We start from the raw sequence: 13,459 nt of genomic DNA, 5'->3' as shown, positions 1-13,459 counted from the left end.
CCCCATCTCCCCATTCAGACAGCATATTAAAAAGCAGAGACATTACTTTGCCAACAAATGTCTATGTAGTCAAGGCTATTGTTCTTCCAGTAGTCATGTATGGATGTGAGAGTTGGACTATAAAGAAAGCTGAGCACCGAAGAATTGATGCTTTTGAACTGTGATGTTGGAGAAGACTCTTGAGAGTCCCTTGGACTGCAAGGAGATCCAACCAGTCCCTCCTAAAGGAAATCAGTCCTGAATATTCAGTGGAGAAACTGATACTGAAGCTCTAATACTTAGACCACCTGATCCGAAGAGCTGACTCATTGGAAAAGACCCTGATACTGGGAAAGACTGACGGCAGAAGGAGAAGGGGACAACAGAGATGAGATGGTTGGATGGCATCACCGACTCAATGGACATGAGTTTGAGTTAAACTCCAGGAGTTGGTGATGGACAGGGAGGCCTGGTGTGCTGCAGTCCATGGGGTCGCAAAGAGTCGGACTCGTCTGAATGAACTGAACTGAACCCCATCTGTGGCAACCACAAATCAGATCTCTGTTACTAGAAGTTTGTTTTTTTGAGAAGGGAAAAAAAGTACTGAGAGGCAATGTAAAGCGATTAAATTAAGTCCATACAAAGTAAATTATTTACACACTAAAACACTTTATGAAATACTGTGGACCATGTCTTGCCCAAGCACTAAGCAGCAGTTTTGAAGGGCCTGAATATTTCCTAGAATGACTGAGATTTACTAAATTTTAAATAGCCACACAGAGTTAGTAGTTACTGTAGTAGACAATGCAGGTAAGAAGAGTTTCCATCATAACAAAGTACTGGCAGAGAAGTGATTACTCTTAGATAAATGTCCTCCCTTGAAAATCACGAAAAATGTCATAATCCTATGAACATGCCAAAAGATGAAAATTTTCTTTCTGACTACCACATTGTATGCTTCCCTGGTGGCTCACTGCCAAAGAATCCACCTGTAATGCGGGAGACTTGGGTTCAATCCCTGGATTAAGAAAATCCCCTGGAGAAGGAAATGTATTCTTGCCTGAAAAATCCCATGGACAGAGGAGCCTGGCAGGCTACAGTCCATAGGGTCACAGAGTCAGACGCCACTGAGAGACTAACTTGTAAGACTTGCATGTTTACCAGACCTCATGAACCAGGACACTGGAAGCTACTTAAGCTCAATACCCATACAAAAATGGAAGTCCCCGCCCATTCTACCATAAATACTTAGATGTTCTCAGTATCTCTCATTCTAGGAAATACAACATTATCCACCCAATCAAGCAGGCCACAGGCGATGTCACTCCCAGCCTCTCCCTCAAGCCCCGCCCCCACCCCTGCTATCCCTTCTCTCGGTCCCCGCTGCCATGCCCTTAACGAAGGCTGCCGTCATCTCTTTATGGCTCTGGGACAGTTCTTCTCAAGCAGGGTCTGTGACAGAACTCAATCCTACAAAAAACGATCTGCATAACTCTTTAATTTTCCCAAGGATGGGACGAACTAGTACCATTCCAGGTATATACACGATAGAGGCCTTAGGGCACTTAGGAATTAGTCTGTTCCCAGGACTGCAGTTGAGAAGAACTGGTGAAGAGTCAGACTGGCCTGAAGGAGACTCCCATCTCTACCAGTTAACAAAGGAGTAAGCCTGGGTAGGTGATTCTGAGTTCTACTGTCCCATCAGTGGAGTTAAGCTCACAGGGCTATTGTAAGGATTCAAGAGAATATAATCTGTATAAAGGGTATGGTACAGTGCTTGGAACACAGTAAATATGTGGTAAGTACTAATTCCCACTTTCATTATTACCATCTTTACCTACTTCAAACCATTATCTCCACACAGCAACTGCAATACCTAAAAAATGACAGTATTTTGCAAGTCACCTCCCTACTTAAAAACCCTTCCACGACCCATATAAGGGCAGATGATTTTCAACAAAGGTACAAAAGCAAATGAATTTAATAAAAGATAGTCTTTTCAACAAAGTGTGCTGGGGCAAATGAACCTAAACAACCAGGCCTCATGCCCTATATAAAAATTAACTCAAAATCGATCACAAACTTAAATGTAGAACTTAGCCATGAAATATCTAGAAGAAAGGCTAGAGAAAAAACTTAGTGGCCTTGTGTTACACAAAGATTTTTCAGATGTGACACGTAAAGCAGAATCCATAACAGGGTAAAGTAGTAATTGGATTTCATCAGAATGAAGGACTTCTGAGAGAATGAAGACAAGCTACAGACTCAGGGGAAAAAGTTTGCAAATCATGTATGTGAAGTATTTGTATCAAGAATACAAAACTCAAAGCTCAATAATAAGAAAACCCAATTTAAAAAAATGGGCCAAAGATTTGCAGAAATACTTCACTAAAGAACATATGAGGGTTAGTTGCTCAGTTGTGTCCAACTCTTTACAACCCCATGGACTGTCGCCCACCAGGTTCCTCTGTCCTTGGGGTTCTCCAGGCAAGAATACTAGAATGAGTTGCCATGCCCTTCTCCTAGAGGATCTTCCTGACCCAGGGATCAAACCCAGATCTGCACTGCAGGCAGTTTCTTTACCATCTGAGCCACATGAAGTATAACCCAAATAAGCAAGCACATGAAAACATGCTCAGCATCTTCAGTCATTAGGGAAACGCAAACCATTACAAGACCTGAACATACACTTGGAGAATGGCTTAAAAAAAATAAAAACTCGAAAGATACCGAGGTGTGTGAGAAAGAACTAGAACACTAATACTGCTGGTTTAGAAAACAGCTTTCAGATATTTACCTAATAATCTAGATATTTATCGAACAGAAATAAACGTATATACCTGGAAAAACCTGTATGCTAACAAGTTTATTCATAATTACTCCAAACTGTAAACTATCTGATGGATAAAAAACCACACCAAAAATGGTATATCCAGAAGAATCTGAGAACAGATATGTATATGTATAACTGAATCACTCTACTATACAGCACAACGCTATCAAGTCAACTATATTTCAATAAAAAATTTTTAAATGCTATATTCACCATTTGAAAACAAGAATGAACATAAAATAACACTAAATTACGAATGCATTGTGTTACATGAATGCAGCCAGATTCAAAAGGCTAACTAGCATATAATTCCATTCCTAAGACATTCTTACAAAGAAAACTGTAAGACAATAAAAAGGGCTTAGGAACTGGGGGATTTGGGTTATAATCTTGTTGAGGAGTCTCCTATAATGTTTCCACGTAAATTATAGCTTCTGTATCATCTGGATTGCTTATCTCTTCCCTAACTCTAACCATCTTGGACTTCTCTCAATTCTAGTATATCTTTCTCTCCCTCACCTCAGGATGGAAGGGAATCTTCTATGCCCCTTGTCATATGCTCCAATACAACTCTGAATTTCTTTTTTCAAAATTCCTCCTACCTGAGGTTACTTATTTGCTATCGTCAATTGTGCTGGGTTATAAACAACATGATGGCTCTACTTCTATCTTATTCAGTGCTATATTCCCCCAACTTAGAAGAGTACCTGGTACTCTATTTGCTGAATAAATCAACTGTGGTTTAGTAAGGCATTTTTTTGGGTAGTCTGGACCTTACTGGGACTCAGAATTCATTTCCTCCTCTGGAAACATCAAACCTATGAAGTTATTTAACCAAATATTAAAATACTTTTCAAAATATACTGTATGAAAGTCAAACATAATCCAAAGCTTTCAGATAGCCTGGAGACACTTACCTTAACTGAAGACCAAAACTGTCGTTGAAAAAACAAGTAAGGCCCAGAATTTTTATTTTCCAAGACACTAAGGAAAAAAACAGAAACACATCATGATCAAAAGCTGTGTGTTAAGTTCCATCTTATTTCTAGAAGATTTTTGTTAAGTAAGAGGTGAACAAAGGAAGCAATGAATTTTTCTGATTTTCAATTGTATTCCAGAAGACAGTAATTTTAAAAGGTAATGGCAATGTATTCTGAGATAATGGAGCACTATTTGTTTTATTCTGCTTAAGGGAAGTGGTTTCCACAATGAGCTCCTCAATTTGGGCTACAGGTTTAGACTACATAGGTAAAGTTTATATTACAAGCTATCCTTAGTTTTCCCAAAATTTAAGAAGCTTTCTCTGAAAAACAATAGAGAATATTATAATCTTTAACATTTTTAGGAATGACTTACTTTTTGGGATACAAGGGCATGAATACATCATCATCTAAAGTTCTCCTCATTCTCAATAGAAGTGCTTTTAGGTATATCTGAAGAGTTAAAAATAGATCATGCATTGTAATAAGGGTTATGATAAAAGTTTAGGAAATAAAAATAAGCCACATTCCAAAGCACCTAATTAACTGAGTATTCAATTTTGAGTGAAAAGCTCAAATTTACTTTCTCACCGAAGGTCTTTCTTCTTGGTTCACACCTCATCAATTACCAAGTAATAAAGTCATTTAGAAATCTTCCAGCCCCTTAATCTACTATAGAAAGGTTTAAAATCAGACCTGTAACTCTGGTTCTTCTCAAAATGAGGTCAGTGAAAGTAAAACAATGATCAAGAGTACTTTCCTATGTCTATATTGCTTGTAAGAAAGTTCAGTGGGGGCAGCAGCAATTTAAATTTTGGAAACTAATTATATAATAACAACACCTGATTGTTTTACATGCTATTACATGTTTCGGGATTTAAATTATCAATTGGTACACATCACAGTACTTTTCTGCTTTTCTTTCCCCCACAAAAAAAAAAGTTCTTCAAGGGATGTCTGATTGTGAATGGGGATGGGGTGGTGAGAAGGATGAAAACAGTATAGATAAGAAGCTATCTAGACTCTTTTATTTTAAAACTAAAAACCACTATCTCAGGTTTTCTATATAAAGGACCAGATACCTCAAGTGGGAGAATCAGATTTTCTGACTATAACCCACTCGTTTTCTCAACTTGTTCGTTTTCAAAGGGAGAGAATATATATAAAAATTTTAAAACTTTTCATAAGTAATAACTAAATTACCTGTGTATTTTTATTTTCTGCATTCACCACTGAAGGATATCCATTTATTAATTTTAGAGTAATTCCAACCATTCTTGAAGTCTGTGTTGTAGAAAAGGGGTCCCACATATTTTCAGCAATCACTATTAAGAAAAAAACAGGTAGAAAGTACTGAGATATAGACGTAAACTGCAGCTGACTTAAATCTGATATCAAACAGTCCTCAGTTTAGACATGCCAATCGTGACTCTTCTAGAGCATAAGCTTCAGTTGTCTTTGTCCAATTAACCACAGGAAATGTTGAAGATTAGGCAAAGGTGAAGAGGAGACACAGATTCCTATTATTTTCTGCTTCTTGGTGAAAATAAGATTTTTATATCCCAGGAGATTCTGTCCCAGTGTCAAGAATCTCAAACTGAACCTAAACTTTGTTCATATTTTAAATAGTTCCCTAGGTCAATGATTTCTAAACTTTTGTGAGAAACTGATGAAAGAAATGAAACTGCTCCCTGGAAAAATGCATATCGTTCCCAAAACTATGTATTCAGTTTTGCTTCAGGCAGTCCTCAAGAGTCTAAAATCTCCCTACTGCCCCCAATTCCAGGCCCTCCCCAAGGTGGTCTTCAAAGTCCCAAGGTAAGAGACAGGTACCCTTTAGCCATCTCTGGGTCTGACTGTAACTTCATTATTAATAATGTAATTTCTATGAGAACATATGCTCTGATTAAAAACTCCTAACAATAGATATGAAAAACCCAATGTGTCTGAATGTTCAATTCCGTAATCTCTACCTGTTAGTTTAGGAAGAATCACCTTTTCCACAATGGTAGGCAACAGTGCAACATCAACATCGTCCTTTTCTTGCTCTCGCTCTTCACAACCGTAAAACAGCAAAGATTCAAACCACAGCATGTTCTCAAAGTCACGACATTTTGCCTAGAAAATATTTAAAAGGTTACCCAAGCATTTAAAACAGTGGCTAGTTCTGCTTCTAGCCATGAAGAGAGTAACCGGAACTGGATTCAGCCTTCAGCCATAAACTAAATATGCGACAAAATATAGGAAACATCTAACGGACCACCAGAGGCAGCATAGGACTATGGCTCCTGAAAGAAGGGAGTCAAAGGAGGTGACTCCTGGTCAGGAGAGCAGAGCAGGGTAGGGAAGTACCAAGCAGAGCAGTCCTGCTGCGCCAGGAGCCAGAAAGGGAGCTCAGGGAGGCTGAGACAGCTGGCGGCTGTGGGACAGAGGGAGGAGCTGTGAGGACGAGAGCTGGCAGGGCCGCACCACCGCGCCCGTGAGCCTCTGCTCACGGGACACACAGTACAGCACGCAACGCCACGGGGGCTGGGCAAGCAGGAGCTGGGAGCTGAAAAGTCGCCAGAGCTCACATTTTTCTCCTGTTGTTTCCAGGGCTTCCATCTCAGCCTTCTTTTTGGTACAGTTTACATACTCAACCCAGCCCATCTCATTCCTGCCCACGGCTCCACCCGTACGTCGGTAACTTACAAAACTGTTATCTAAAACAGGACCACTAGATGTACATAGACAATTCGACAATTGCCTAGACAGTTACCTCCCTCAGGTAACATGCAAACAGTTTCTATTGATTGCACCTCTTAAATCTACCAGTTTACCTCATCCTCCTGATTTCCATCACCATTAACTTACTTCAGGGCCCCACTTCCATCTTCCTCACTGAGCTTTCCCATGACATTCTAGTTTTCTGGGATAAAAGGATCAAGTTCTTATTCATTCATGTTCCTATCTCCCTGTCAATACTTGTAATTTTAGTTGAGAAAGATACTGTATACAAATTGAGAAGCAAATATGGTTCTCTTATAAAGGGACAGAACATAAAAGGAAAGATTGGTAAGATTACACCCAGTGATACTCTGTATCACTTACAGCCCTGAGCATGACCTAACTCCTGGGAAAAATACTTTATTCAAGCTTCATCTCTTCCCCAAGCATCATGGTATCCTGCTTTCCAACAGTGGGGGAGAAGCCACTCACCTCAAGCGGAGTCCAAGTGAGAAGCTGCAGCCTTATAAGGGGGTTGAGCAGCTTTGGCAAACAAAGGCCGATGTAGGCATGCTTATAGGATGTGTAGTATTTTGAACGCCAGGCTTCAAACTGGGATTTAATACAATCGATTGAATAGAAACTTTCAAGGACATCTTCAAAAACTTTGCTGGACTCTTTTGAAATGCGATCTAAAACCAACAAAAACAACAAAGAAACCCGCACAGAGAATGTTAACTTAGTATGCGGTAGGAAAAATGCAGTTCAATTATTTTCAGCATTTTCTCTGTAGCCTGAGTAAGTAATAAGATAGGCTCATTAATAAAGGAATAGTCCCTGGGGTCGCAAAGAGTTGGACAAGACTGGGCAACTGAAATGAATTATCAACTGCAACTTAAAGAAAAGGAAACAGATAAATTTAGCCTCCAAATATCTACCACACAAACTACAGTGCAGGCAGTCGCCATTCTGCATATTTCTAATATGTACCATTATCTGCTGCTGCTGCTAAGTTGCTTCAGTCGTGCCCGACTCTGTGTGACCCCATAGATGGCAGCCCACCAGGCTCCGCCGTCCCTGGGATTCTCCAGGCAAGAATACTGGAGTGGGCTGCCATTTCCTTCTCCAATGCATGCAAGTGAAAAGTGAAAGTGAAGTCGCTCAGTCGTTAGCGACCCCATGGACTGCAGCCTACCAGGCTCCTCCAGCCATGGGATTTTCCAGGCAAGAGTACTGGAGTGGGGTGCCACTGCCATTATCTGCTACCATAGTCTAAATAACACGTGTTCCCCAAAACTCAGTTCAAATTTCAGTTACCATGGAACAGTAAGTGTGAGTAACTGCATAAAGTACAAACTCTGTATCCAGCTCTTCAGCCCACAAATCACCATTTAAATAACAGATGTGCATGATCATCAATGACCAATCATATCTGTTCTTCCAAAGTTGCTTGGTGACTGCAATAACTAACACAGACAAGAATCCACAACGGATGCTAGGCTCTTTGAGTGAAGTTATTTGATGCTCTATATGACTCTGAACAGTGGACTCTTTATAATGAAGAGATCTAGTCACAACAATCTACTTCTTAAGATCCACCTAAACACCACTGATAGAAGGCAACCTAACATTTGCCATCTACTATTATATAATAAAAAAGAGCATCTTGTATGAAGTATTCTCGCCAAAAAGGTTTAACCTGAATCTAATTAAGACTCCAGACTTAAATTCCAGTTAACAAGAAATACAGTGACTGGAGTAACAAGTTAATACCACGAGGAAACAGACAAATTTAGCATGTAGGATATTTTATAAGACAAATGGCCTTCAGAAAGCAAATGCCTTGAACAGATAGTATAGGGGTGTGTGTATTATAAGGTACTTGTGATACTGATTCATTCTAGATTAAAAAGGTACAATGACCAAGTGCTATGCAGGAGTCCTGTGTGGATCCAGGTTTGGAAAACACAGAGTAACGCACAAAAACAGTCCCGAGAATTTGGGAAGTACTGAATACAGATATGATACTAAGAAATTTCAGTTAATTTTTCTCAAGGGTGGTAATAGTGTTACATAATAAGGTAGAAAAGCATCCTTTTTCAGGGGGAAGACATTAAATGTGTTAAAGTTTTTCGAGGCAAGTGCCATGATGTCTGTAAGTTAATTTCAAATGGTTCAGCGAAACACACACATATCCGAAGCAAACTTGGCCAACTGATGGTTAAGAACTGCTGGATTTGGGTGACAGGTAGATGGTGATCACTATGCTATTCTTTCCAATTTCCTATATGTTTAGAAATGTTCACTATAAAAAAGCAGGAGAAACAAAATAAGCTTCTCCAACTATGTTCCAAAGTTAATAAATGACAGAGAACTGCAGCCAATGGTGGGAAATAAAGACTTCTACTTGGGGTTCCTTCTGGAAATGCCTTCATGTAACAGTGCTAACTAACTATTCCCTGTGGTTGACTGATTCAGGACTCTGCAAACAGGAACTCCCTTTAGGGCTGAGAAGGGCTCCCTACTGCCAACCTTTACCTTTCCAGACCAGACAGGCTGCAATAGGGCGGCCCTTGGGATCTTAAACATTCTCCTGTCACTTTTAAAATTCTACGATTCTGAAGAGTAATATTATTTATAATGCAGGTAACTAAGTAAACCCCATAACAAAGTGTTACCACTAATTGTGAGAACTCATCATGCTATTCAGTAATAAAAAGAGGTGCAAGCAAGCAACAAGTGCCAGGTTCTAAAGCAGAGGGCACAAAACCTCAAATTATTTCATGGTAACAACTACAGCCAAGCAGAAAGCACCATGACAATGAATCTCATTTCCAAATAAAAGTCTAACCTTTTTCCAGATTGAAATTTGTGATATCTGTAGAAGTTTCTTCATCATCACTGGAAAGGCCTTCAAGGTGATCTGCCATCTTACCAGTCTGCTCTCTGGCTTGTCTACGACGAGTCCTAAATAACAAGCAGTGAGTTCCTAAACCAGATAAAGGAGACTCCTCCCTTCACAAACCGACCAACAGCAAGCATCTGGAGATTACCTCCTGGCCTCCCGTTCTGCAATCCGACGTTTGGCATGCTCTTGATACAGTGCCCGATCTCGTCCAAAGGAGTCAAGATTTGGTGCCATCAGAGCTTTATCTGGAAAACAACAACGGTTAAAATTAAAAGCCTTCCTCCAACAATCTTGAGGAAAGAGTTTGCACAGAATAAGCCATAATGACAGACTGCTTTCTAATCTCAACAGTGGGATTCTGCAATAACTGATAAACCAGATAGTAGTGTGCTAACTTAGAGCAAATCTCAACATTAATCCATGTTTCCACAAAAAGGAGCAGAGAAGTAGAGAGTCTGACAACACTACCCCAACACAAACTGGCTGATTCCCTGTTCTTATGTCTAAGTAACAAAACTAGTTTATGCTGTCATGATGACAAGGTTAAAAACCTAAGTTATTTGTGTAAAGAGAAAAACAATACGTTTCTTTTTTAGGAATGAACTTAAACATCATATTGTTGAATGGTATGAAATGACAGCAAAGAGGTCTAAGCAGGAAGTATGAAAAAACACCTTTGTTGTAGGAATTTAATGATTTATTCTATGTTGTTCTAATTTTTCTTTGTAGAAATTTATTCTTTATTACTATTTTAAGAACAAGGGCAGAATCAACAATATAGACTAAAAATCTTATCTGAATAGGACCAAGTTGTGCCTTCTCAACCACTGCTTTCAAAGCACAATTCCCTCATTTCTTTTTTTTCCATTTTCCATCTCTCTCTCTCTTTAATTTCTAGGACAAATTTTCTAACTTAGCTTTCAACATTCCTATTTATACATCAATTACCATTTTCTAGTTTCCAAGGTATGGCTATTTTTCTTAGAATCTTTCTTTTTTATAGCATCTTCTACTTGTGCTACATGTAGGACCTCTTCTGCCATCTCCCGAGGACAGCAATTATGTGTTAAAGTTTCTCCTGCCACCTGCATTTGTGTCCTCAGTCTCTTTGGTCCTATTGCTTGTGTTGCTCTCCGATGATCATTAACTACGCAGGAATGAGACTGGAAATTTCGTGGATGCAGGTGGGAGCTGTCTAAGAGGCGTCTCCATCAGATCACTGGGTAAAAGTCAACCTTTTGTTGGGGCCCCCAGATAATAGTGTCTCATGGTCTTTTCTCTGGACCCACTCTCTTTGTCCAGAGAAGAATCCTGGAGACTCTCTTGCCTAGGGTAGAAGCAGAAATGGAGGAAACATCTCTCTGTGATGCTTTATTTCTACATTCAAGTTTGACACTATGGAGACATCCTGTAATACGCAGGATAGTAATGGGAAGCAAAAACCCCAGGAGGTGTGTGGGGGCTTGGGGGGCGGAATCATGTGCAAAATGAAAGGCATCAACTGAAGGTTTTTCCTGCTATCAAAGATCTGGCACAGCAACAGGGAAAATAAACCCAGAAAAGTGCTGGTGGCTACTTCAGTGCATGCTGCCTACCCCGGATCCTGCTGCTTTTAGAAGCTGACTCTTTCACCGCTTGGTAAACAAGATGCCCCAGCTCTGCCTCAACTGGGACTTCACTACATATCACAGATAAGTTAGCTTAAAAGTCCCAAACTATAGAAATGATTCCTGTCTCTTTAGGAGGCAGCCATCATTAAAGAAGTATTCTAAAGAAAATTATAATGTTATTTAGAGACTTTTAAAATATATATTGAAGGAGAGAGAGCAGTCAACTCAACTGATAGCTTCCTTCTTTCTGTAAGAACTATATGCAGTAACTGTGGTAAAGCACTTGCAAATCTAAACAGAAGAATTTCAGGCTGTATTTTTGTTTCTCTAAAAAAAAAGATATCAGAAAAAGAAATCGATACTTCAGTATCCCATGCAATCTTCCTCAAATCTTTGGCAATAATGAATACTCCCTTTAGGACAATACTTTTCACTTTCTCATTACCTTTCATTTCTTTCCAACTGTCAATCCATTGATAATTAACACCCATCATTCAACCCTTACTCTGAATTCCATGTAAGTAAATACCTCCAAATTATAAAGAACAGATTATAGCTAGGAAAAGGTATTTGATGAAATGCAAAGCTCACACAACCATTTAACTTAAAAGGAAATTACTTCCCATCATAGATATAATGATTACCTGCAATCTGCCCCAGAAATCTGGTTCTGTCTGGATCAAAAGTGATTTGAGAGGCATGCATTAGTTATTTAGGTGCCCCAAATGGCACTAATCCAAATTTAAATGTATATGGCAAAAACAGAAGGTCAAAGCCATTCACATGGCTCACTCTGAGTCTGACTCATCTGAGGGCCATGTCACCATCTCTTTATGATGCTCCAGAACCCATTCGGCACACAGGAGAATGCTTTCCAGGGATTCAATGTCTCTCTAATTTAGAGGACACACTGTATGACAAAGCATTGTTTTCAGAAAGAATAAGGACAGGGCACTTTGCACTTGGACCACCTGGAGGGGCTGTTTAACATGCAGATTACTGGACACCATCCAAGACCTGGCAAGAATTTCTGGAGACAGGACCAAGAAATCTGCATTTTAAATTAACATCGTGGGTAATTCTGATGTATCTATCCATTTAAGAACTGCTGACACAGGGACCAAAGAGATGACAAAAAAAGCCAGGAGAAATCCAACATAGGAAAATTCCTATTACGGTACTCAAGAATATAGAGGGCAATGAAAAAGTGGAATTAAAATGTTTTTTAATTTGTCTGGCTAAAGAGTTTCAGCTAAACTCTTATTAAGAGGTTTCTAATTCATTTTGCTCTTCCATAACCCACATCATAATGAAAGGAATATAAATTTTAAATTTCCAGATTTTTACACTAAAATTTCGAGAAGTGTTGGCATCAGTTGACTTACTTAAAAACCCAAAAAACAAAAAACCTAGTTATATAAGGCAAACTAGAAAAAAAAAAAATTCTAATACAAAAAATTTTGCTTTATGCAAGGGATGAAGCTCAAAACTCCCCTAATTAATCTTGGAATCGTATCATTTGTTAAGTAACAAAACCCTCTTACCATCCAAAATTTTCCAGCCCCTAACTCAAAACCTTGGTTATGATCAACAACAGCATTTGTGTTAGCATTTGTATAGATGTTAAAATGGGGGGAAAAAATCACTTAAGGACAAGTGGATACTGGTTTTAAGATAAAATACTGATGATGTCCTTACTATACTTTGAAGAATGAAAAAATATGCCCAAAGAAAACAGAATATTAGTACATGATTTACACTCCTTTGTGAAGCTGTATTTTCTTAAACACAATCCAAGCACATGCTATTAATAATTTTAGATCTACCTGACACAAGAGCAAGGAAACGCGTTTCTTTAAAAAACAAAAAAAAACAAAAAAAAATGCCCTGAGATGTCTACGTTTCAATTAGGATGCACTAAGTAAACAAGGTTGTTTAATGAATAATAAAAACCTTCAAGATGGACTGACTTGAATGGCTTGAAAACTCCGAAGATTCATCTTTAATATCATCTTGTCGTCTTTGGACAAGGCGGGAAGCTCGCTGTTTGTACAGCTGATGTATTGCTGATTCAAGTTCATTAATCAGTGGCACCTGTAAAAATACAACACACTCCGTAACACCAAACTCCTCAGATGCTTATTTACTTGCGGGTTCCATATTATTTCCGGATTTCTGATGGAGTACCCTCTGGACAGAATAATCATGAATTCCCAATGAAATACAAACAGTAATTCAGTTTCACGACGTCTGGGAAGTAACACTTCTTCTTTTATTCCGTATATGGAACTATAATGTCCAGTGCCTAGTTGTTGGAGCAAAAGTTTAGTTAGGGAACTTAAACACTTTAACAACAGTAAAGAGAGTGAGTAAAGAAATGTCAGAAATTTTAGTGCTTTTCTTTTAAAGTACGTGAAAGTCCATTTTTAGTGTTCTAGCAGCA

The 13,459-nt window shown here is 38.9% G+C and overlaps 1 protein-coding gene across 1 annotated transcript in view; it reads right to left on the bottom strand.

Annotated features, from left to right (window-relative positions):
- PAXBP1 (PAX3 and PAX7 binding protein 1) overlaps nt 1-13,459 on the bottom strand; it is a 32,583-nt gene that overhangs the window by 4,852 nt on the left and 14,272 nt on the right. Inside the window, exons 8-15 of the mRNA XM_015092372.3 lie at nt 12,987-13,110; nt 9,552-9,651; nt 9,350-9,465; nt 6,991-7,190; nt 5,766-5,910; nt 4,996-5,117; nt 4,169-4,245; nt 3,730-3,796 (exon numbers count right to left, since the gene is read on the bottom strand). Of these exons, the coding sequence (XP_014947858.2) occupies nt 3,730-3,796; nt 4,169-4,245; nt 4,996-5,117; nt 5,766-5,910; nt 6,991-7,190; nt 9,350-9,465; nt 9,552-9,651; nt 12,987-13,110 (951 nt within the window). The remainder of the gene's footprint in view (nt 1-3,729; nt 3,797-4,168; nt 4,246-4,995; nt 5,118-5,765; nt 5,911-6,990; nt 7,191-9,349; nt 9,466-9,551; nt 9,652-12,986; nt 13,111-13,459) is intronic.

This window comes from Ovis aries, chromosome 1, assembly GCF_016772045.2.
Source record: "Ovis aries strain OAR_USU_Benz2616 breed Rambouillet chromosome 1, ARS-UI_Ramb_v3.0, whole genome shotgun sequence".
Taxonomy (NCBI): Eukaryota; Metazoa; Chordata; class Mammalia; order Artiodactyla; family Bovidae; genus Ovis; species Ovis aries.
Note: the sequence above shows the minus strand (reverse complement) of the source record. Positions and strands in the feature narration are given on the sequence as shown.